The sequence below is a fragment of the Eptatretus burgeri genome, chromosome 9 (genome assembly GCF_056783735.1).
Source record: "Eptatretus burgeri isolate ZD-2024b chromosome 9, Ebu_testis_v1, whole genome shotgun sequence".
In the NCBI taxonomy this organism is placed as follows: domain Eukaryota; kingdom Metazoa; phylum Chordata; class Myxini; order Myxiniformes; family Myxinidae; genus Eptatretus; species Eptatretus burgeri.
In genome coordinates, this window is record NC_140969.1 from 97,751,833 (window position 1) to 97,778,506 (window position 26,674).

General features: G+C 43.5%; 1 protein-coding gene across 3 annotated transcripts in view; it reads left to right on the forward strand.

The window, feature by feature from the left end:
* LOC147020707 (cyclic AMP-responsive element-binding protein 3-like protein 4) overlaps positions 1–26,674 on the forward strand; it is a 52,110-nt gene that overhangs the window by 8,447 nt on the left and 16,989 nt on the right. For all 3 annotated transcript variants that reach the window (XM_085896262.1, XM_085896264.1, XM_085896263.1), the window contains exons 5-7: positions 4,396–4,485; positions 13,242–13,348; positions 22,913–22,981. In XM_085896262.1, coding sequence (XP_085752388.1) covers positions 4,396–4,485; positions 13,242–13,348; positions 22,913–22,981 — 266 coding nt within the window. The remainder of the gene's footprint in view (positions 1–4,395; positions 4,486–13,241; positions 13,349–22,912; positions 22,982–26,674) is intronic.

Consider the following 26,674-nt stretch of genomic DNA (forward strand, 5'->3'; position numbering starts at 1 on the left):
GAGTGTGAGGTAGGTATGGTGATGGTTGATTTTGGGTGGTGATTAAGGGATGGAGGGGGGTTGACGGTTGTGGGATGATGGTGAGGATTGTGTGGGTGATGGTTGATGTGGGATGGTGGAGGGGGCGGGGGGGGTACGGGTGGTGGGGGGTATTGTTAGGGTTATGTGGGATGATTGTGGGTATTGTGGGGGTGATAGGTAGTGGAGGGGGTGTGGGATTGTGGGGGTGATGATGGTGAGGTGATGGTGGTTATTGTTCGGGTGATGGATGATGGAGCATTGTGGAGGGGTATTGTGATATTGTGGGGTGATGATTGATGGGAGATTGTTGAGGGGGGAGGGTGGACCCTGAAAGTATTAGCATCCCAGGTCAAATCCTCTCAGAGTAGATGATACATACATACTTTCTCTCCACCATAAATATGGTGGTTCCTTTGATTTTTCAGAAATTTCTGTTGATGATAGATAATTATTTTCAAGTGCTCTTGTGGTAACTGCCAGGCAATGGCTACAGGTGTTTGATTCCCTGCTCAAATCGTCCGTGTACATGAGCTGGTAGAGATGGTGTTACAGTTTAGAGCAATGACTGTTTCTTCCACTTAATCATCCTCTCTCAATCGTGGCGGATAAACGCAAGATCTCGCCATCTCTGTTGTTTCATAACAGTGCTCTGTATAATGTTCCAAGCGCAAAAGCGAACGTTTTGGAGGCCCGATCCACACTCGGGTATTTCGGGCAAACTTCGTCTAATTTCTGGCAAACTTGAGGTCTTTCGGCCATTGGTGCAGCGTAAAACCATCTCGGTTTGTATGACTGCAGCCACCATGGACGCATCGACACGGCATATTTGTGGAAAATCAACAATTGTTCACCGTTTGAGTTAAATTGTAACGCGATGTAACCCGGAGACGGTACGAATATGGCGGTCAATTTCCAGCTGTGGCGTCACAGCCAACATGAAGAAGAAGAAGATTTCGACTTGATCGCAAAATTACCTACTTTATAAATCGGAAAAAGACACCATATCTATTTTGTGGTTATCAGGGGATAGATTAGCATCAAGGTGGTCTGTGAGTGTGTTTGAGTTCCCCTTTAAGGTAAGTAAAGCACCGAAATCATGCATTTACACTTTTTTTTTTCATCTCTTCTAAAATATTGTGACGGTTCTGTGAGGCCGTCACTCCCCGAGGCAATGGCACACAACATATAGCAGCCCCAGAGATGGTTATTTCGTTGGTATTCCTTCCAGATAGTCCTTCCCATGCATCTGGGTTTATAAGCTCATGCATTATGTAGGCTTTAGGTAGGTTTTTCTGTCCCTTCTTTACTTTATTTAGCTTCGCTACACACACACACGCACACACGCACACACACAATCATGGCAAAGACCATAGCAACAGGCAGTCATTAACATACATGTGCCAAAACCATTCAAATCGCACGCCATGACTCTGGACATTTCACCTCAGTCCTCACCATACTCAAACCCCAACATGACATTTCATACACCAACAAGACTCCTTCATGATAATCACCACACCATCGAACCACAACTCAAGCTCACTTACATTTGCCATTGACGCCACAACCACGACCAACGAGCCACCATGCCCTAGCTCATCCTTATGTTGATGCTGCCATCACTCAACCACGGTCACCACTGGCGACCACCATCGCCGCCTTTTGGGACTGACAGGGAGCACAGCACGCCATTTCCAACACTCTGGGTTGGATGTACAGACCTCCAGCTTGGAGTGTGGGTGTGCTTTATATTATATTCGATGTCGTGTCAGCAGCCCTAAAGCTTCGCTCAATTGTGACCCCCATTGCGTGTTTGGTGCACATTAACAGCCGAAGGGCGTGACCAAATACTCGGCGCCATTTTAATCACGGAGCTCGACCGCACGGGAGAGTTCAGAGTGAACGGGGCTATTTACGCTGCTGAACCCTCGCATGGGCGGGGCCAGCGCTGTGGTAATCGTCCGCGCACCAATAGCGGTGCTGGAAAATGCATCGCTTTGCCTGGTCCAATACCAAATTCCTCCCCTAACAGGATTATAAAAGTGCTGTGCATTCTCTACGTTCTGTTCTGTGCATTCTTGGGCTATTCGTGGTTGGCAGACAACAGACGGAGCTTGGCAGAGTGGTGGAATGGAGGGGAGCGGAGCGCTGGACAAACGAAGGAACCAGGTGCCAGGCCCAATGCAGTAATTTGAGCGTTAGCAGTTATGCTTGGAGTTCCTTGCACTTACCTCATTGAGCCTATCTTCTTGCACATTCTTTTCTTACCATAAGTTAATATAAAAAGATATCAACTTTTCTCTTCATATTGTCATTAAAAATCGAGCATCAGTGATTACCCAGGCCCACTGATCGATATCTGTCAGTTTCCTCTCTGCATATCACTTGCCGATCAATTGCACATCACCGCACCCTCATTTTGCACCTCCTCCAACCATGCACCTTGAACCTCCTCAGCGACTGAGTTTGCGCAGGTTCGTTGACATCGCCGAGTAATCAGAAGGTTGCAAACACCTTGTACTCTTCTTGTTTTTATGTACTATCTAACTTTCCTCGATAGTGTTTCTGATGGCGCCTGTCCTGTCATGTTAGAATATATAAGCCTGTAGAAGTATTAGGTCAGTTTAGCGCTGCACTGTCTTTCTTTTGTATATAACTGTTTTTTTGTGGTACAGATCTTTAGCAATATATCCTCTTGCTTATTGTACACATACCTTTCCTCACCCTTGCTCCAAATATACTTGCTATTATTATTATATAGTATGTACCCAGCTCGTAGCGTCTTTTCCTCCATTTGTTTAGCATTGTCCACACGTAGTGGTAGCCGGGAAGGTATACCCCACCAATTGGCTCTACACATTAGCTGGTGCATACTTGACAGCTCCGCTCAGCTGCACCTGATCAGGTAAGATAAGACCAGTCCGCATCGAGGGTAGGAGCCCCCCTTGATACCATCATCCAAAGGTAAGGTAACACGCAAAGCAGTCGTAACCCTGCCAGGATTGGCAGTACCAATCAGCGTTCGTGATTGATTAGCAACCTGCCGAGCCGTGGAGTTATCCATGGCTGGTGGCCTCAGGACCAGGTGTTCAGGAGAAGCTTGAGTACTTCCCCTCGTGGCGAACCTCGAAGCCCGGACTGTAACAATATATTTAGATTTTTTTTGAGATGTAAAACTTCAGTTATAGCAATTGTCCCTTCTGTATGTCGAAATTTAATCCCCAATTACTCATCTCCGCTGTAGCAAAGTTGCATATAATTGAAGGATTACTCTACAAGTATTATTCTGCCATTGGAAACGAGGTGCAGCAGATAATCCTTTTTGCTCTCATGAAGATCTAAGGCTCAATGTCAACCACATCATTTTCCAGTCGTAAACACCCTCACCAACTTTTTGTAGTCTATAAAATCCATTGTTAAAAATATTTTTGGACTTGTGCTATTTCAGGCTGGCAGGATGGCCGAGAGGTACGCCTACTCACCTCAAAGATGTCTAGCCTGGGTTTGAATCCTGATCCAGTTATGAATCTTGACCTAGCTATAAACTGTGATCCAGGTGTTTCACAGGCAGGGTGATTCATCAACGCATGTGCCATCCCTCGGATGCATGTTAAAAGAGGCGTCCCGTGTGCCGATATTAATTGGTAGATGTTAAAGATCCCTTCGTGAAGAGTACGCGAGCTATTGCCAGCACACTGAAGAAATTCCAAATTCCTTCCCTGATTTCCTGAGTTAGTGCTGTGCTAATCCATAATCCATAATCCATAATCGCAACCAACTAACTGCTTCAGCCGTACCAACACTCTGCATAGGGGCATGGTACATGATGATAATGATTATTACTGTTTCAACGCCAGTTTGTAAATGTCTGATGTTTCACAAAAGTATATCTTACACAATTCTTGGATGAATTTTTTAATTAATGTCTTAATTGACACTGAAATATATAGGAAAAAAAAAATGTGAAAAGTGGTCATTAAATTCTTCTCTTTTCTCCCTTTCTATGTCCCCTTTACCTGTGAAGCAACTTGAATTCTCTTTAGACCTTGTGATTTCATTTTCCTAACCATAAGCTTTGAAAGTGTCCTGCCAATTTCAATTTGAAATATTCACCATTTCTAAACGAGAGATTCCAAGTCAGTCCAACGTCTTTCAAAACTTTCTGCGACCTGTGGTTCAAATTTGGCACCTGTTCGCAGATTAGCCGAGTGATTTGAGCACTTTTAATTTGGGGTTGAATGCAGGACACGATTTACTTTCCTTATTCTACATTATTTTGTTCTTTGTCATCTTTTATTTGTCCTTCATGTAACTAATTTACATATCCAAAACCTTTGTACTTCCTGCTTTGGTGGAACCTTGTGTCATTTCTAGGAGTGTCCATCACTGGTGCTACTCGAGGAAGAGAAGAGTATGTTGGAACATGAAGGAATCTCATTACCTACACATCTACCCCTCACAAAAGTGAGAAAGGGATCTATGAGCCATAAATACAGGTTTCCATGTTTATATAAAGCTGAAATGTTTCTGATGTCACTTGCATTGCTAAATACATTTCATTTCTTTGGTGGCTACACAGCAATGGGAATTCATGAAAGTTTTCGAAAACCACAATACTATCTGTGTTTATCTAAAATTTTATTGTGTAAATCGATTATTTTGCTTTGTTTCCAGCCAGTAATGACCTGAGCTAGTTTTGTTAATTTTATTATTTTGAAAAGACCATCTGGTGAACCCCTCTCATCAACTTCCTTAACAATCCTCTTAAGAAGTTCAGCCACTCTAACTTTTGGCCTCACCATGAGCCATCTTTTTTCTGGGCAAATCACATATACAAGTTGGCCTCCAAAGCCAGTTGCTGACTGCGCATCCTCCATCATGCAAAGTCTTCCCTTGGCACACCTGAACTTCTATCTACTTACCTGGCCTTCATCCACAGCTTGATGAAGTACTGCTTTCTCCTTTGGTCTGACTTAGGCCGAAGCCAGAATTTCCTATGACGCCGAAACGCAAGGTCCGTTTCTCTCACCACAGGTAAATCAGTGGTCTCTCCATTTTCAACTGTCTATTCTTCAACATTGCTTCCTCTGCTCTCTCAGCCCTGTGATCCTCCCATCAACTCCAGGATGCACACATTCTTCCAGTAACCCCCTCCTGGTCAAACTCTCAAAATCCAAAAATCCAGACTGACTACACTCCTCTATTTTTTTTATTCCTCACTTCTCCCGTCTATAGAACCACCATCCAGATGTTATGTCACACTTTTCCCTCCATGACCTCAAGCAAGCAATGCACCACCATCTTGTGTCATCCCCAATTCTGACCCATGATCTTCATTACCTTTCCACCCCCAATTAACCTTTCCTAACTTGACCATTTTGCTTGCTAGGTTTCCTCCCCTCGTCCCCCCTCCCCCACATCCTCTTTTTCCATTCATTCATTCATTCCCTTGATGTTTGTCTCACTGTCAATTCTGCCTTGCTCTTCCATGAGCCTTACTCCTGTAGAGATGGGGGTTTTTTGGGATTTTTTTAAACCTACCTGATGTTGCCAACCATTCCGACTGCTACCATAAGTGGTGGCAATCACTGCAAGACAGAGCTGACGCCGATTGATCTTAAATAAACATCATCAAATTGCATGTTGCTGAGCAAAACTCGTAGAAGATTCCTCATCAGTTATCTACCTTCAGAGTCCAGAGTTTGTTCAGCTCTGGATGTGAGAAGCCTGTTATCCACCTATTCTAGACTCGGTGGCGTAATGATTAAGAGCATCTGCTCGGTGTGTGAGAAGTCCGCTGTTGATACTTGACTCCAGCCGAGTCTTACCAAAGACGTTAACGTGGTATGTGCGTGCTGCTTCCTTGCTTGATGCTCAGCATTTAAAAAGCATATAGCACACACAAACAGCCATAGGTTGGCGACCATTATGCAGGCCTGATTGGCCTAATGGCCCCCTGCGTTTCACGTCCTTGTCGGGGAACTTGTGTTAATACAGTGATGGATCCAGTTGTGGTTCACAGAATGTCGGAAATCTTTTTTGAAAGTCTCATTCCCGTCTTTCATATTGCCTACCTACAATGTAGCAAATATTTTCGAATGATGTATGTAATCACTTATTGAATGAGAGCGTCTGGCAGTGGAGCCAACATAGCCATGGCATCAGCAACGGCTGGGATAGTCCAACTCCTACATTCCATGCAGGATTGTCAAACAAAATATCATTGCACAATCAGTATACATCATCTTTTGACAGCAAGCCACGCTTCCGATCCTGTGATTTCTGTGAAGACTACATCATTGCTTGCTCTGGGTCAGAATGGAAAGGTGATGTTTTCTGTATACTTTCCAACCGTAAAACACTGCAATCCTCAACCATTTTAACTTGTGAGTTTGTATTGTTGCAAGCATGTTTTTTGTTGGGTTTTTTTTTTCTTAGTTCAAAGCTGCTCCATGAAAAAGAAGAAGAAAAAAAACAATCAGGCAGGCCTTGTATCTGAAATCGGACACATTTTCTCCATATTTGGGAACATCACGACAGTTGTATTTTGAGAATGGGTTTTAGTCGCTCCCATCATTTACAAGAGTAGTAAAAGGTGTCCTTTACAACCAATGGGGCCTAAACATGCATAAAATTTTTTCTCCATATAGAATAGTTGTCGCAGTAGTCTTGGTAGCAGTCGTGGTAGGGGTAAGTTCACAAGATAATGCAAGACCCATCACACCCACTTCATAATTGTTTTCGTTTCATTTGTTCAGGCATTTGCCTTTGTGCTTCACTTAGTTTATGTGCTGTTGTCGCTTTAGACAATCGTTTGTGCCAAATGCAATTCACACGTTCAGTGTTGATGCAATGCAAGCACTCCCTTGCTGTCATCATTGTTCTCAAGCTGAATTGTCGGTGCATGTACAATTTCCATGTTTTTCACATGAATAATCGATAAAATGAAATTGTATTGATGTTTCATTTTGCAGAACTAGTTATTTGAACTTGTATAATGCCTAATAAAAAATATTAAATCACCATTGGTTACACTTGGTAAAACTTTAGTCTCGATAATCTCACAGATGCCAACCCTCCCGATTTCATCGGGAGGCTTCCGAAAATTCACCCAAACTCCCGCCCTTACGATCACTATCCTTATCCTCCCGAAATTTTGATATTTTTGCACTGTTCACTAATCAGAATGTACTAGTATGAGAATTGAATGAAAAGCATCGTCTGCTACGTATAGCATGTGGTAACTCCATAACGTTCGCTGCTTCCAAATTGTACGTAAAAAATTGCAAATTCAAATGAGGAGCAGCGAAACATTGGGTCTGGATCTCGCTTATGCGATCATGCACTGAGATTTAGTGCATGCGGTATGTGTGCAATACAGTGCATGCGGTATGTATGCACAATGTATATGCATGCGATACGCTCACTGCATGCAGCTGGGCCCCGTACCAGCCCGGCGGTCGGGACCACCGTGCGGTGTTTAATTTAACAGCCGCTAGAGTTCTACGAGTCGCGCTGCAGCTGTGGAACATCGACTTCGAAGTTACCGATGCTTCAAGCCCTCGATGTTGATTACGAAATGGCAGAAAAGAAGCTTACGAAGACCAAGAAATGGTCTCAGAAGTACAAGACCGAATACAGTCTCCAATACCCGTGTATTCGAAAGTCTGAAAGAGGAATTCATCATGCGTATTGTACAGTATGCAGCGTTGATATTTCAGTTGAGCACGGAGGTCGCGATGATATTCGGAAGCACGTTGGAAGCAAACGGCACACAGACATTGCAAAGGAGAGATCTTCGAGCACGAGTACCGGTACACTTCTGAATTATTTCACCAAACAAGGGACAAGCGAGGAAGAGGATGTTACCCGAGCGGAACTTCTCTTTAGTGGATTTATTGTGGAACATAACTTGCCCATATCAGTCTCAGATCATGCTGGACCTCTATTTCAAAAGATGTTTCCAGATTCAAAAGTTGCTTCAAAGTATGGATGTGCAAGAACAAAAACTTCAGCAATAATTGGTGAGTTGTCAAATGTTACTGCTTCATCTATTGCCGATATTGCTAGACTAGCTCCATTTAGCCTAGCTACAGACGGTAGCAATGACAGTGGTGAGGCCCAGCTATATCCTGTCCTGATTTCGTACTATGACAACAGTGCTGGGATTGTGAAGCAAGGTTTGCTAAGTTTGCCTGCGTGCAAACAAGATTCCACTGGAGAAAACATTTTCAAACTGCTTGATCATGAGTTCAGTGACAGGAAAATTCCGTGGGGAAATTGTATTTCCTTTTGTGCTGATAATGCCTCTGTCATGGTGGGCAAGCACAAAGGAGTCGCTGCTTATATCCACAAACAAAATCCAGAGTGCTGCATCATGGGATGCCCTTGCCATATGATGCACAATACGGCCAAGAAGGCGGCTCAGGCCTTACCCATTGAATTAGATGACATTCTCATCGATATTTACTACTACTTGGACAAAAGTAGTAAACGCGTCAAAGGAGTGAAAGCACTGCAAGAACTCTGTGATGCCCCGACACACAAGATTCTGAAGCATGTCGCAACAAGGTGGCTGTCCCTTGGTCAGTGCCTAGACAGGCTGATTGAACAGTGGGAGCCACTTCGCCTCTTCTTCAAAGAAGAAGTACGAAGAAAAATGCAACCAACTGTAGCCAAGACTCTAACAACGAGCAAGAAGGACGGCACTGTATCTACTGCCAGTACTGGCACTGCAGGATCAAGCACTAGTGGAGCAGCATTCACCACTACCACTGCAGTATCTGCTGCGAAGAAGACAGCAGGGACAGCACCAAAACCAATGCTGAGAGCAGGTAGCATCACCGGCCCTTCATCACGTTCATCTACAAAGCAGATCCCTTCAGAGTCGAGAAAGACTGTGATAGTCCCATCTACAGGCAAAGAAGGACCCAAGTTAAGTTCTGCTTTTGCCAAATCACTTGATAGAAGCTCAGCAAAACCTTCGAATCAGAGGTCTTCTTCCTTGGCTGCACCTACCTCAAGCTCTCTCCTCAAACGTAAAATTGGATCTGGTACTACGAGTCTGACCTCTTCTGCTGGCAGTAAACGCAAGTGTGATCGCCCTGCGGCTAAGTGTACTACGAGTTCTACAACTAAAAGCACATCTTCCTCAAACACTGTGCAGGAATCTAGAGAAAAACGTGTCAACAGGATGTTCTTGTCTCCACAAACAAAACTCTATTGTTTCTTCCTTCGATATGCTAACAATCTTTTTGAGAAGGGGAATCTTCTGCTCCAAAGAGACGAACCCTGTATTCATCTCCTGCACGGAGAATTGAATGGTCTTCTGAAAGATATCTTCGTACGGTTTTTGAAACCATCGGTGTCATCGGTTGCTCTGGTAAATGTACCCTTCTCTGACAGAAATCATCAGAAGAATGATGAGGACCTCATGATTGGGAACGATGCCAAACTGTATATAGGGGAACAAAGGAGTCTCAAGAAATCCACCTTCACTCTGAGTGAGTCAGACATCCAAGGTTTCTTCAGTGCAGTTCGCTCATATTATGTGAAAGCCTGCAATTACATCTTCAAAACCTGGCCGCTAGATGATGAATTAGCCAAGCATGCTCAGGTGCTGGATGTTAAGCTACACCAAGAAGTGGGGTTTGACTGTGTGGAGTTTTTCATCAAGAAATTCCCCTGTCTGTTCAGTGGCGGTGATAGTGACATAGACAGTCTTGAGAGTGAATTCGCTCACTACCAGGCAGACGCCTCCATAGCTACAATTGCTACTGAGACAGTGAGAGTGGATGAGCAGTGGCATCGGATTTCACAGCTCACAGATCCCTGCACTGGTGCCAAGAAGTATCCTAATTTGAGCAAAGTGATGAAGGGAATCTTGGTCATTCCTCATTCGAACGCATCATGTGAGCGGGCACTCAGTCTTGTACGGAAGAATCATACTGAATTTCGTCCCAATTTGAGTGTCAAAACCCTGGAAGCTCTCTTAATTGAAAAACTAGCTCATAGCACCCCTTGCTACCAGAGAGAATACAGCAAAGACATAATCAGAAGGGCTAAAAGAGCCACACAGCTGTCACTCAGCAAAGCTGCCATGCAAAAAGCAAGCAGCAGTAGTACCAGCCAGTAAGGTAAGAAAAATATTGCTTCTTTTGTGCTTTTTGTTAATCTTTGATTGTCCCCTAACTTACTAATATTAACATACATGTAACATTAAAAAGTGCACAATTTTCCCCTTTTTTTGTTCAAAAAGTGGGAATTCTTAACATGTTAAATGCTCCAAAATAGGGCTCAGAGGGCACTAGAGAGCGTCTAGAACCCCAGAGCTTCCAGGACCCTAAGGCGGGCCCTGCACCCCGCCGCAAGGGTCGAGCGCTCCGCGCTCGAGATGTGCGCTTCGCGCACATTATTTGGTGTCGGTTGCAAATCCTCCCTAATTCTGATTTCCAAAAGTTGGCATCTCTGTAATCTAAGCTCTGTCAATTTACACAATTTTAAAGCTTCGGCGTCTGGAGGAAAGATTGCACCAGACCTCACTCCCACAGCCGTGGCTTTGCCATGGCCGTCACAGCGGGGTGAAACCCATTAAAAAACAAAAAATCCAACATTTGCCCTTGCTCTACGTTTTCCCTATGTTAGCTCCGCACCTCCAGCTCACCATACAAACTGACCTAATTCTACCAAAGCTCTGTCCTTCCAGTGTGAATATTTATGTATTTCTTCCAATTTGATGGAGCTGTGATTGATGCATAGATTTGACTTCATATTCTTGCCAATATCAATGAAAACTCGCATCCTGCACCCAGACTTGCAGACATTTTCAGTGTCCACATGGATTTGTTGTTCTATTTTCCTCTCCCTTCTGGATTTATTTGATCCTGTCCTCTCTTCTCCTGTAAAACTATTCTGTGAAAGTGAAAGTATTCACAGTGGCCTGCAAAAGTACTCACCCCTCTCCAAGATTTTCACATTTTGATGCCATCTGAGCTTTATTTCATGATGCTTTCAAATCAAACTTGACATATACAGTTTTTATAATCTACTCCAAAGTCATAAAGCTAAAAATGCAGATAAAATGTGAATAAGTTGAATTAACAGAGAAAATCAGATGATTCTCAGTTGCATGAGTATTCAAACCCTTTACCAAATTTACCCTAAATCATTTCAGGAACAAATTATAATTTGTTTGAAAAGTTATAAAATAAGTGTAATATGTTTCACCTGTATGTAATCTGTGGTTTAACTCCAAAATCAAGCTCTTCCACTTACCGAAGGAGTTTTAAGGTGAAACTCACTTGGTCAACCAACAAAGTAAACATGAAGACCAAGGAGCTTTCTAAAGAAGTCTGACATGAAGTGGGAGAGAAGCACCATTCAGGAGAGGGTGATAGGAAGATTTCAAAGTCACCATTATCCCTTTTGAGTGCGATGAAATCAATTATCATACCACCCAGACTCGACCCAGATCAGGTCTCCCATCCAAACTTAGCAGCTGGGAAAGCAGGAAACTGGTTTCGGATGTCTCTGTAAATCCAATAATGACTTTGAAAGATCTGTCAGGCTCTATGTCCGAGATGGGGGTCAGTGTTCATCAATTAACAATATCCTACTCCCTTCACAAAGCTGGCCTCCATGGACAGGTGGCAAGAAAGAAGCCATTACTGAAAAAGACTCATCTAAAAGCTCATATGGAGTTTGTGAAAAAGTATCTTCATGATACTGCAGGCATGTGGAGAAAAGTTTTGTGGTCAGACAAGACAAAAATTGAACTTTTTTTTGTCTAAATTCAATGTATTACGTCTGGCGCAAGACTAACATTGCACATCACCCTTTCAACACCATCCATACTGCCAAGCATGGTGGTGGCAGCATCATGTTGTGGGGTTGCTTTTGATCAGTAGGGACTGGCAAGCTTGTCAGGATAGAAGGGACCATGGACGGTGCAACGTACAGGAGAATCCTTGATGAAAACCTGCTCGAATCAGCCATGAATCTGAAACTGGGTAGGAGATTCACATTTCAGCAGGAAAATGATCCGAAGCACAAAGATAAAGCCACACTGGAGTGGCTGAATAAGAAGAAAATAAATGTTCTTTAGTGGCCCAGTCAAAGTACTGACTTGAATCCAATTGAACATTTACAGCGATACTTGAAGATCGCAGTCCATCGACGATGCCCTCCAGACTTGGCAGAACTCGAGCAATTTTCACGTGAAGAATGGGCAAAGATTTTACCATCTCAGTGGACAAAGCTGGTATTGGCAGATCCAAAAACACTCATCGCAGTCATTGCTGAAATGGTTCTTCCATCAAGTGCTGGCCTGAGGGAGTGAATATTTTTACAACCAGTGAGTTTTGATTTGTACATGTTATTTACAGGCATTCCTGACACGTAATCTCCTTAAACTATAACAGTGCTTACTTTGATCTCTTCAGTTATGAATAAAAATTTTGAAGTTCATTTGGAAAAATTGTTTCTACATAATTTGTGATTCATCTGAATGTGCCATTATTGGGAGGGGGCAAATACATTTGCAGGCCACTGTGTATCCTGATTTATGTTCTTGTAATTACCTCCGCCATTTTAGGTGGACTGAGATGATGTTTTCACTCCTGTCTGTCCATCCGGATTCAGATTAAATTTGGTGGATAGGTTGGGTTTGTGACCAGGACAAACATGATTAGATTTTAGTGAAGATCTGGATCCAAATTCAGATCTGAGAATTTTTTTAAATCATTCTTCACCATTGAGTGACGGGGCTTAAAAACTATATATAGCATTATACCTCAAAAAGTTAGTGACTGATTCGGATGAAACTTGGTGGACAAGTTGGGTGTGTGACAAGGAAGAATTGATTCGGTTTTGATGAATATCCAGATTTGAGAAAAAAAAAATATGTTTTTTTGTTTGTACAAGTGATTCTTCACCAACGATAAATGGGGCCAAAAAACGATATATTGCATAACACGATATCTCAAAAAGTTGTGGATGGATTATGTCAAAACTTGGTGAATTACTTGATTAGATAACAAGAACAAGCCAATTAGATTTTGGTTCTCGTCAGCAGATCCAGCCTAACAGTGGGATACCGACTGCCGTTTTAGTTTGCCTTGTATCACACTGACATTTCTGGAAGCCTTATATTGTGCATGCCATTTTGACTGCTGTTGCCATGTATGGTCTTCATTTGCTTTCTTCTTATTTTATTAATGCAGACAGAGGAGCGCATGTTGAAGAAGATTCGGCGAAAGATCCGTAACAAGCAATCTGCACAGGCGAGCAGGCGTCGAAAAAAGGAGTATGTCGATGGATTGGAAAATCGGTAGGAACCATCTTTTAAAATCACATTTCCCTATACTTATCTTGAAGTACATAGAAGTGTTTGTGTATATTCATGTATGTATGTATGTATATACATGCCTTGCTGTACCTGACCTCTACAACAGGCAAGAATACCAGGTTCATCAGGATGTATTGAACCTGAGGCAATGGTCTGGGGGAGTATTTTATACTTTAAGTACTAACGGGTACCCGGTGTTGCCGTGAGATACCTCAACTTTATATGTTAGATTAGACAATGGTGAGATACCTCGCATGAAACTGCCATGTTTGCATGATATTTCCACTCTTCCTCTTCTCCCTCACATAGTAATCGGCACATAAACTTTCTGTCCTCTATCCTCTAACATATTTTTCCATGAGTTTTAGTCTGTTATAAAAAAAAAAGGTTCCAATTATTAGTGCATTCCTGCTATTGCAGACATCGCTGCATGATGACGTCATGTGTAGTTACAAGCGACACGTCACTGTCTCACACACAGAAAGTAACTGCATTTGTGTTGTTAAAAAAAAAAAATGAACTATTGCTATTTTCTTTCCTCTGCATAATATGAGAATTAACGTACCTTCATTGGGTGGTGTATTGTTATGTTTGTGGGGTAGATGGAGGAATTTCACAGCAAAGATAGGATTGTATAGAGCAACATGGCCAGTAGACGAGCAGGAGATATCTCGATGTAAATAAAGTAGGGAAACCATCAACTTAAGATTGTTATGTGACACCGCACAGGGGGTGGGGGGGGTTAATTGGGTATGGTTTAAGGCTAATTTCCACCAGTATGTGATTGCCCCCATGACCTTTTCCAACGTTTGTGGAAAACGTATTTGCAGTGAGCGGACCTGGTGTAAGAGAGGAGCAGGGTTGGCACATTCGTTCGTGAGAAGAAACTGTACGAAGGTTTGTGGGCCCTTAACAAAGGAGGACCACCCGCGCAAATTACCACGTACGTTTCCCGCCCAAAGAGCGGCTCGGCACCATTTTGGGTGCGGTTGCCTACACAGTGACTACACGGCTTCGACGATGCCAGACTCATAAATTATCACGCCTTTTCCGCCCTCCATCCTATGCGCGCTAAAATCTCCAAGGATCACATGTTCGCCTCCAAGATAGAACTGTTCAGACATATGTCCAGGTTGGTCTTAACCGGCATGGACATTGGACACGACAGTATATTAGACAGCTGCCGCGATCGCTGCGGACAAAACATGTGTCTATAAAGTACATATTATGAAATGCTCTTGGCAAAACACTTTTTAACTAGAAATTACCATTGCATAAATGTAATCACTTTAGCTTAAACAAAGCTTGTGTTCTACTTAAAATTCCCATTCTGTACCCATATCATTTCACCCAAGGGGGGAGGGGGGTTAACTGCTCATGTTTAATACAACACAAATCCTGAGAATAAAAATAATTCTGTGCTCTTGCAATGAAATTCTCCAGCATGTAAATGCATTTTTAAACTAGAAGGGCACTCAGAAGAACACAAACCTCCGCCACGTAATACCTGATCCACGAGAACATATCGGGCCCAATACATTTTCGAAATATCATGCTATATAATCATTTTTGGCCCAATCTCTCAATGGTGAGGAATCGCATTAAAAACTAAATGATTCTCGTATCCAGATCCGGATTTGGATCTTCACCAAAATTGAATCAATTCTTCCTTGTCACACTCCCAACCTGTCCACCAAGTTTCGTCTGAATCCATCCTCAACTTCTTGAGATATTGTGCTATATATTAGTTTAGCCTGATCTCTCAATGGTGAAGAATCACTCAAAAAATTATCGGATCCGGATTCAGATCTTCACCAAAATTGAATAAATCTTTCCATGTCACACACCTTACGTGTCCACCAAGTTTCATCCAAATCCGTCCACAACTTTTTGAGATATCGTGCTACATATCATTTTTGGCCCTATCTCTCAATGGTGAAGAATCACTTGACAATTGTAGTTGTCGATTCCGGATCCGGATCGTCACCAAAACCTAACCAGTTCATCCTTGTCATACACCCAACCTGCCCACCAAATTTAATCCGCATCCGTCCAAGACTTTTTGAAATATCCTGCACACAAACAGACAGACAAACAGACAGAGTGGTGAAAACATAACCTCCTCCACCTTGAGTGGTGGAGGTAAAAAAAAAAAAAAAAGAGGAAAGAAACAAGTAATAGAAACATTTTTAAGATTCAAAAAGGATGTTGGGATGTGACTACAAAAAATATGTAAACAAGGTGTGTGTGCGTGCGTGCGTGCGTGCGTGCGCGCACGTTTTTTTTTTTAATAACTTTTTCAACATCCGGACCTGAACTAAAATCTGATCAGCTTGTTCTTGTCACCTCCCCAACTCAGCCATCAAAGTTCGTCCGAACCCATCCACAATGTTTTTAAATATCATGCTATCTATCGTTTTTAGTCCGATCTCTTAATGGTGAAGAATCACTTTAAAAATTTGAGTATCTGGATTCGGATCTTCACTAAAATCTAATCAATTTGTCCTTATCACACAGCCAACTTGTCCAAAAAGTTTTGTCTGAATCGGTCCATAATTATTTGAGATATCCTGCTCTCAGACAGACAGACAGACAAACAAACAGTCAGGCATGAAAACATAACCTCCAGCCACTTTCGTTGGTGGAGGTAATTAGGAAAGTCTGTTGAGGGTTAATTGGCTATGGCTACTCGTGCCATATATCCAGACTGTACCGTGCGCCTCTTGACTTTGCTCGGCCTGATTATAGATGAGGTGGAAGTTATCAATTAGCATAGAGCTTGACTGATTCGATGGTCCCACAGATACGATATCGAAAGTGGGAATGGCGTAATCCAGCCCGGGTCCATTGACTCAAGCTGACTGTTATGGTCGCATTGAGACAAATCGTCGGACTCTTGCCAGACAACTGGCACAACCCGCTTGACGACAACATTGGTGTCGAGAAGTGAGATTTGGACCTGAGGTATGAGAAACCGTTGCCTTGAAGCAAAATTGCAGAGGGCGTGAATTGGCACTAAAATTATAATTACCATGGGGGATCAAAGCATTCCAAATCAGGAGTACTCGCACTGGACCGATGCCACAGCGACCCCGGTAGAAATGGAAGTGGAAGGACCTCTAGAGGGTGCAGTGGAGTTCTCTCCATTATCTATAGGCCCCATAGACTCACCTCCAGTTAGCCCAGTGCCCCCGAAATGAACCAGCGACAGGGAGCAACAGGTCAGCATTAACGCATCAGCGGGGAGATGGCCCAGACATAATAGCCATGCTAACGTGGCTTAGGGCTTACGTGGGAGCCAGATTGAGGCAAGACGTAAGGGCTAATGATGCAGAGCTGACAGACAGGCTGATGGCTAAAATGGAGGTGGGCCAGGCTAAAAATGGAAGCGATCCAGGATAAAATGCAAGCGTGCTAAGCCGGGCTGGTGGAGAGATTGGAGGCGAGCCACAACAGCCTGACAGCATCATTGACAGACGTGCAGGGAGCGCAGCGAGGACTGGTGATAGGTCAGGCCAAGGTCCATGTAGTGGCCAGGGCAGCACATAGGGTAGTAGTAAGGAGGGACGTAGAAGTAAAGGGAACACGGAGATGGAAGAAGTCAAAATGGAGACGGTAAAATAATATCGAATCAAAAGGAAAGGAGATAATGGAGAGCTAAAAGGTATATAGCCAGTGGGACAAATACAACGTGGAAGAGAGGAGATTAAAGGACGCTCTGGGAGAGAGACGTGCGAGGCACGTATGGACCTGCAGGTGCAGGAATCCGTGCTGGAAGAGCCTGTGGAGAAGCACAATTGTGGAATGGAACCGGCAGTTGCCCTGTGGTGGTGGTCTTTGGTGTCAAATACAACAAGTCCTCGTGGCCTCGCTTCCACAAGAGGTTTTACACGCAACACAACCTTACCCTATTTTGATGTTCTGTTAACAATACCTGCCCCCGTCAGTGCACGTATTACACATGATTTACCCCTGGCAGATCCTGAATATAGGAGTAAATCTAACTGACTCGAACAAACGGTCCATACTAGTCTTACCACATTCTCGCGATGCATGCCCCACCCCAACTCCCTCAACAATATTTTAGCACTCTTTCCCATGCTGTACCTCTCAAAGCCAGCTTCCCTCAACATGTCTTTCTGGGAGCAATCCTGATCTTGACATATCTCTTTCTCTGCTGATGTTGATTTTTTTTTTTTAAATAAAATATAGAGCAACTAGTCGCTACCTGAAACGCATCTTTTATTGCTATAAAGTTCCCTGCTCTCACCTTGTCTCTCCGTATACACCAGATGTTTAATCTGCCAATATATTTTGTGGTTAGCCTCTTGAAAAGGTACAATCTTGAAGTTTCAGGGTTAGACTATCTGCTATGACCTGTCTTGGGTTTATCGTATCTCCAAGCTGATCTCCACGGCCGGCTGCCTCCTCGGCATTCCCCGCTGGGCTAAGTCCTTCCACAACCATCTTCAGCTTAAATTTGTATACAAGGCCTTCATTTGAAGTTCCATGGAGTATGTCTCTCCATTATGGAGTGATTTTTCTGCTTTCGATGTTGGCCGTGGAAACCTCCTTGTCAATGACATCTTGTGACAGCAGGAAACCCCTCCTTGTCAATGACATCTTGTGACAGCAGGAAACTCCTCCTTGTCAATGACATCTTGTGACAGCAGGAAACTCCTCCTTGTCAATGACATCTTGTGACAGCAGGAAACTCCTCCTTGTCAATGACATCTTGTGACAGCAGGAAACTCCTCCTTGTCAATGACATCTTGTGACAGCAGGAAACCCCTCCTTGTCAATGGCATCTTATGACAGCAGGCCAAGTCTTGGAGTCTGCTTTTTCCTCAATGTAGGGAGGTCAGTGGTCTTGTAATCTTCCATCATCGATCTTCTGGTCTTGTTTTTCTTGTCTTTTCACCTCTCCACTGAGCCTTTGCTACTAAGTTCTCATGCATTCTACCAGAAACCCTTACCTTTTACCCTTTCCATTTCTAAACTTCATTGTCCTCATCTATTGCTTGTGGAACTGTCTGTCTTCTCAGGTTTGTTTTACCATGCTCTTAATTATTTATTCCTTCAAGTATGGTGCCCACTGTAGTCCAGCCAATTAGCTCAACATATCAAACCAATTGTTCATTTTTTGATAAAAGCACCAAAATTGGCACAGGCATAGAATATTATATACTAAACAATTTCAGATATGGAGGCACTTGACAGTTTACCTCTGTCGGGCAGGGCAGCCATTTTCCAAAATGGTGGCCATATGGCATTCGCAATATAGATATGCCGCTCTAGATGTCACTTTATGATTCTAAAAGTCGTTTTAAAGGTGTAAGTTGGTAATACTATTGCACCAGAATATAAAACAGAGGGTTACATAAAATATATATGGCCGCCATTTTACGAAAATGGTGGCGATTTATTGAAAATTTCAGTGCTAACTCGATCACATTACAAATGAATCTAATAGCGACCACAATCAACCTAATAATGTGCTGTTGCATGTCTTTGCAGAGTATGGTGGTGTTGGTGGTGGATGGTGGATATTGTGATACAGAGGTGGCGGTTGCAGTAATAGATGACCCGATAGCGACTAAGACACTTAGTTAATCATGTCAAAATGGTTCAAACTTGTGGACACATGGTGCATCGCCTGCATATCAACAGCCAGCCCATACAAACTGGGAACTTTGTGTTATATGCCAGGAGCAAACAATGGAGTCGCTTAGATGTCCGGCACTGTCAAAACGGTCATACATTGGAAGAAGGTACAAGTCACTTGCTGATAACCTTGTCAAATTCAATGAACTAAGACAGTTACCAAGAACATTGCAGTCGGACAGAATATATGGTGGTTCTGGTATTGAAGCTGCTATGGTTGCCAACGAGGCTAAGTGGCATCACACATGCATGCTCCGCTACAACAGTACAATGCTGCGAAGAGCAGAGAAGAGAACGATGCCAAGTGTAGCAGCTAGGTCGAGTGGAAGTGGTGATACTCCATACAAACGGACTAGATCGTGGCCTGCTAGCACAGAAACAATTGCAAGCAAGCCTTCATGCTTCTTCTGTGGACATTTGGCTGGTAATGATGGCCTTCATGAGGCTTCAACATTTCAGATTGACTGCAATGTACGGGCAAGTGCAGCAATTGTTGAGGATCATGAGCTATTGGCCAGGCTCAGTGTGGGTTACATGGTGGCATTGGAAGCCAAATACCATACAAAGTGTTTGCTGGCCCTATACAGTCGCGCAAGAAAGGTCAAGACAGATGCACAGCAAGGGACAGATAGCGAACGTGTAATTTCCGGAATCGCCTTTGGTGAACTTGTGATGTACATTGAAGAAACTCGCCTGGAATCAGGAACTGCAGCAGTCTTTAAGCTTGCTGATCTGGCACATCTCTACATGTCAAGAATGGAACAGTTGGGAGTTGCACACGACAAAAGAGTAAATACCACACGACTGAAGCAAAGACTCTTGGCCCAGTTCCCAGACCTGCGTGCTCAGAGTAAGGGGAGAGATGTTGTGCTGGTATTTGATGAAGATATCGGTGCTGCTTTAGGCAAAGCCTGTGATGGGGACATCAATAGTGATGCTGTTCACCTTGCACGTGCTGCACACATTGTGCGTCAACACATGTTCGAAGACTCAGTGCCTTTCAATGGGGCATTTGATGAAAGGTGCCAGGAGAACTCTGTGCCAAAACTTTTGCTTGCCTTAGTAAGCATGGCACTGGAGGGCCCCAGCTTCAAGGACCAAAACCTGGTGTCTTCGACACCAGCAACACTGGCTATTTCCCAGCTTCTGAAATATAACTGTGTCAAGCACAGGCGAACCTCGAAAAACACTACTCCATCAGTCGGACACGATACCTCCCAGGAAACACCTCTTCCAACATACCTTGGGCTAGATGTTCGTTCCCTTGTGAATGTAATCGAGGAACTGGGCAACCCTTTTGATGAGGAGAGCCAAGACTTACTTGTCCTTGGTACCAAAGAAATTGCAGACCCTTCAGTATTGAGGACAGTCCGTACTGCCAAGAATCTAGGCCAAGAACAGTTTGATCAATTCACAAAGGAACATCTCCTAGACAGGACCAAGTCATTCGATGATGTACTTCACCATAATAAGCTACCACTTTTAGGCACCCCTATAGACAAAGCACCTAAAGGAAAGCAACAGTTTGCCTCCCTGAAGAGTGACATGGAATTATTTTCTCGGTTGTATATCGGCTGTCAGACTCGGGATGGAAATCTTGATGAATTATTTCGACACGAGAACCAAGGATGCCCACCAGCACTCTGAGGCAGGGAGACTTCACCTAGGTACCCAGAGTGACTTGTTGACATGTCTGGAAGGCCTGTCTAATGTGCAATCAGAAGCTCCTAGTGTCACCAATATAGTATTAGATGGAGCAGCCATCATTCAAATGCTGAAGCCAGGAACTGCAAAGACATTTCTTGAATATGCCAGTCAGGTGTTCATCCCATACATCTTAGGACAGCTTCAACATGCATCATGTCTAGATCTGGTCTGGGACAGCTATGTAATTGATTCTCTAAAAGCAACAGCCAGGGCAAAACGTGGAAAGGGGGTTCGCAGACGTGGTGTTGAGTCTGCACCCATACCAAAAAACTGGCAGGACTTCTTGCGTGTGGATATCAATAAGACAGAACTGTTCAGTTTCCTGTCAAAATAACTCATCCATTCATTTGATACTGAAAACAAGCAGCTGGTAGTCACAGATGGGGACCGGGTACTCTGTGTGCCACCACAACAGGACATTGACACACTTGCACCATGCAACCATGAAGAGGCAGACAGTCGAATGTTGCTGCATGTAACACATGCTGCAAAGCATGGACATCACCAGATATTAGTACGTACTGTTGACACCGATGTTGTGGTGTTCGCTGTGATGGTAGCTCATACACTACCAGATAAAGATGAACTGTGGCTAGCTTTTGGAACAGGAAAGATTTTCGCTAGGTACCAACCCACAAAATTACAGCCTGTCTGGGTCCAGAGAAATCACGTGCGCTTCCAATGTTTCAAGCCCGAACGGTGTGATACGGTGTGATACGGTGTCAGCCTTTGTTGGACATGGAAAGAATACTGCATGGGCTACTTGAAACTCACTGTTGCACTTTTGCAACTGGCACGTGCTCCCAGTGGGATCTCAGAACAAATCATGAGTGTCATTGAGAGGTTCGTCATACTCCTCTTTGATCGAACAAGTACTTGCACTGATGTTAACAAGGCTAGGAAGAAGCTGTTTGCAAAGAATAACTCTTAAGTGAATTCCGCCAACACAGGCTGCTCCAGAACAACATGTTAAGAGGGCTGTTTTCCAGGCTGGCCATATCTGGGGCCAGGCACTGCTTCCACAGCCTGCCCTTCCTTCTCCATGTAGCTGGGGTTGGATAAAGACTGATGATGGACTTTATCAACCAAATTGGACGACACTTCCTGAAGCATCCAAGAGCTGCTATGAGTTGATCTCCTGTGGCTGCAAGAAAGGATGCCATAACTGCTGCAATTGCAAAAAGGCTGCACTTAAATGCACAGCTCTCTGCTGGTGTGAAAGAGAATGTCCAATAAACTAATATACCTAACAGTACGTCAATTTTTACATCAGCTGAACTGTTTTAAAGCAATATGCTCAGATATGATCCCATTTTTGTGAACATGGTGGCCATTTTGAAAAATGGCGGCCATAAATATTCAGGCCAGCACCTGGTTAATATTCTGGCGTAAGATCATGAGCAATTGGCAGCTCTAAAGTGGCTATTAGACACAAACAAAAACATCTAGTAGGCATTATCTATATAGCTAATGCAGCATGGTGGCCATATTGGAAAATGGCTGCTCTGGTCAACATGGGTACAATTTCAAGTTCCTCCATATCTGAAATCGTTTACTATGTAATTATCTATGTCTGTGCCAATTTTGACGCTTTTATCAAAAAATGAACAATTGGTTTGCTAATCCGCTGGACTACTGCCACCTCATTGTCTTTCCTAATTTTACCTCTTGAATTGTTTGAGACCTACTGAGACAATGCCCACCTCTCCCCTTTTCACTTGGAAGTACTCCCTTCATGTTGTGGTATATCTAGGTGTTTCTTGTCCTCCTGCCTCCCCTTTGCCCCATTTTCTGTTGACTATTTGCACTCTGTTGTGCTCCTTCCTCCCTGTGCCTCGATTCATGGGTTTAAAAAAAAATTCAATGTCACTTGATGAACAAGGACCGAGTGGAAGGATATTAGCAGACAATGGGGGGGGGGGGGAGGGGTAGGAAACATGTTTGAGATTTGAACCTGATATCTCAGCACCATAACCTCATTTTAATAAATATGTGAATGCCAAACAGGCCAACTCGGTAGGCTGCTGTGGAATTTTGTTCCCAGTTCCCACAGCTCTATTACTGAAGCATGCAGTGATGTCAGTTACAGACTCCATATTAGTTTTTTTAACAGTTTGAAGAGATTTTGTAAAACTTTGTTTGATTGGCTGCTGTGTTGGCCTCATTGTTTTGCAGTATGACTGATTGCAATGAACAGAACCAGAACTTGAAACAGAAGTTGGATCAGCTGCAGACTCAGAACTTGTGAGTTTGTTTGCCTTTGTTCAGCTTTTCTGCTTGTTCAAGATCTCAAGTTTGTCAGCTTTTGCAGAATGTGTGAAATATTTTACTGTTGATGCACACACATAACTGTTTCATTCCGATTGTCCACCACCAAAGTCAAGCTTTTACGCCTTATTTCAACCTTTTGGATGCTATCATCATTATTGGCGAATGCATTTGGAATGGAATGCAATAACAAATTTGGCATGCTGGTTGCATCATTACTGCATTGCTGTGCAGCTGATGCAGTGCCCCTGTACATTAGGACAGAGATTTAGAACTTGCCCAGGGTGCCAGCATCTAATCCCATACTCAATGTAAAAGACGCATTTGGGATCTTTGATTTCGACCAGCTATTGCTGGCAGACCTATCTCAAGCTTAACTCCTCTGATGCAACAGTTTATTCTCAGGTTGAGACTCAAACACAGACGAGACTGGTAAAAGGCAAGTACACTACTTCCATGCCATCCTTTCTGGACTTTGATGCTTCAATGTCCTGCAGTATAACCAGGGCTGGATTTAGGGATCAGAAACCCTGGTGGCCACCTTGGGTGCCAGTCTCGGGTGGGGGGGGGGGGGGTGCGCCGGGCCTGGGGTGAACCTGACATGAAGATATAACGAGGAGTAACCAAAATGTGGCACTTGAAGAGGCCATTCGGATTTGGTCCATCATGCCTGCGCGACACCAACACCAAGGGTGTGTTACATTTCCAATCAGCTTGTAGAGCATTTGCCAAGTAGCTTCATCACTCGAGCAAGCACTCACAAAACAGTTGATAAGTAATGGATGGCTTGGCAAGCAACAGTAAGCTGATTGGTAATGGAACATACCCCTGACTAAATTATTCCGCCAAGATAACAACTCGATTTCATTCGGGGGATCAGGGGTGGATCCATAAAAAAAATTTTAAGGAGGGGAGGGGGGGTTCACTTAAGGTTAAGATATTCCCATATTGTGAAATATACCACCAAGCTTTATTCAAGTCAATGTAATCTATGAGGAAAAACCGGTTAATCTGTCCAGAGCTAGCAGTGTCCGACCATAAATTTACTTTCTCCACAGCAAAATTTGGGAATATTGAACTACTTGACAAAAAGGCCTCAGGCCTGTCACTAACTGATTCTAAAGAAACACTGAAGATTTTGGAATCTTTGCGACGGATCTTCACAACAACAATGTAAATACACAAAATGTTTCCGATCAATGAAAATATGGAACGGACAAGCACAAAATGTGGCGAAATGACCCCGAGCACTAAACCTAAACCTGCCATTGCGGATCATCAGATCATTCATTATAATAATGGGCGATGTAGCCACTGAAACTGTGAATGACCTGGTGAAATAGTTCAGGATTGCACTGCGCTTTCTTGTAGGACACGATCCCGAAAATGTTGCCTTTCTCTTCGGAGCCAGAACTAAACACTGAGTCACAGTGATTAACAGAACCAGCAGCAAAAAGTATCACGGCTCGGATTAATTTCCGAGTGAAAGCAAATGACGTGCGATTGCTGATTGTCCAGTGATATCTCACACGATGATCATGTGACATAATTGTGAGAGCGGAGGGGAGTGTGGGGGTGGGGGGGGTTCACGTGCACCGAGTTAATCCCCCCTGGATCTGCCATTGGGGATGGTGGTGTCGATGAGAAAAGTGGGGACAGGTACAGGGATATCACCAGGGTGTTAAAATAAAAATGAAAACTTTTTTTGAGGGGTGGGTGGAGTGGAATGGTCGAAGGAGGTTTTGGAGTGAAGAATATGCAACATCAGCCACACTGTCCCTTGACAAGACCCTTTGTTAAACAGCACACTCTGCTTAGATGTGCACATCACCCATGCATACCCAAGTTACTTACAAGTCCTGCCAATATCTCTGTTACCCTCTATCTCCAATCCTTTTAGGTACCGATCTAATTCCAATTTAACCTTATCGATTATTTCTGCTGCCATAACCTTTCCAGAGGAACCACTCCATGCATTAACTACTCTCTGAGTGAAAGATCCCTGCCTTACTACCGTCTTAACTCTCCGCTTCTTTTATCTCTGATGCGATGCTCCCTTGTCCTATCACTGTCGATTCTGCTGAATAACTTCTGCACTTATGTTGGTTATACCCTTAAAAATCCTATCACTCGACCCTCGCTACCACCTCGACCACTGTCTGCCCTCACGAACCCCTTCCTCTGCCTGCCCTCACGACCCCCTCCCTCTGCCTGCCCTCACGACCCCCTCCCTCTGCCTGCTCTCACTACCCTTCACCACTGCCTGCACTCGCTACTCATGAGGTATTCAAAAGTTGAACACAGAGAGGGGAAGCCAAAGACCACCTTTGCCTGGGGGCATCATTTCATCTAGGGCCAGCCCTGAGTTTAACAATGCATTCACAATTCTTTCCTAATATCCTGCTATTAATTTGCAATTGGCGAATGATTACAGACCCGAGGCGTGAAAAAGCTACATTTATTGAACAGTTTCAAATGGAGCACCTGGCCACCATTGGAGCATTTAAATTGCATCAGATGTGGCAATAAATGTGAATTGTTGCTCCCAGCTTGTCATCTTGATGGCAAAAGATGCCATTTGCATTTTTGCCTCATTCATCCCGATCCCGTTTAGAATCCCATGCGAGCACAGGCAACTTGTTCGTTCTGCACAGGCAATTTATAGCTGGGCCAAGATTCGAACCCAGGTTGGACAACTCGGAGGTGAGTACGCACACCTCAAGGCTATCCTGCCACCCCAAAGCTAAACAGATGCACTCGTATCATTATGGATAACATGCCCCTTTTGTGTAGATGGGGGTAAGCCATAATTGTTAAATAATGGAGCATGCATGCAGTGTATTTCATTAAATCCTGGTCTGCTTTTTTAATGAAATAATTGGTGTTCCCACACCTCATCTCTTTATCTGCTGAAATCTTCTCACTTTTCATAGTAATCCACCATATCTTTCAACCCAAACACCATCGAGATGATGCTTTCCACAACAGTAAATCGCTTGGAAACCCACCGAGCTGCAACTTTAAGTCCGAGTGGGTGATTATTGATAACGTCCTGTATTGTGCAAGTCGAAAGACTTGCAAAATCGAAAGGAAACATACTTCCCAATGCAAAAATCGAGTGCATTGTCTATCAATTTAAATCATAGCATGTATGGTGGTGATGTTCTTTTGTGTTCATGTTGTGAACAGAATGCCTCTGTCAGACAAACTTCCATATCCATTGACAAAACATAATTGCACCTTTTGTACCTGTGCCATTGCCGTAGAGATTTCCCTTCATGGGTTTCACTTTTGATCCTCGAGGACAGCTTTTGCTCCTCACACATTAGCACTTCTTGTTGGTGCACAATTTTCGAATTGTCAAACTGCACACAACAACCCAATAATAGCAGAAATAGGGTAATTTCTTATTAATTTATTCAGATGCAGTACTATATATTAATTTATTTATTTCAGTGCTTCTCAACGACGACTCAAACTGATACGATTTTTGTTTTTATGCCTCCGCAGCAGAAGGCTGTTTTTTTTTTTGTTGTTGTTTGTTTTTTTGTTACCATGATAATTTGTGAACCACTGTTACCATGATAACTGTGAAAGAGGTTTCAACCAAACTTGGAAAAGCTATAGAATACTAAAACGGCAATTCGTAGAGCGCATACCTCTGCCAGG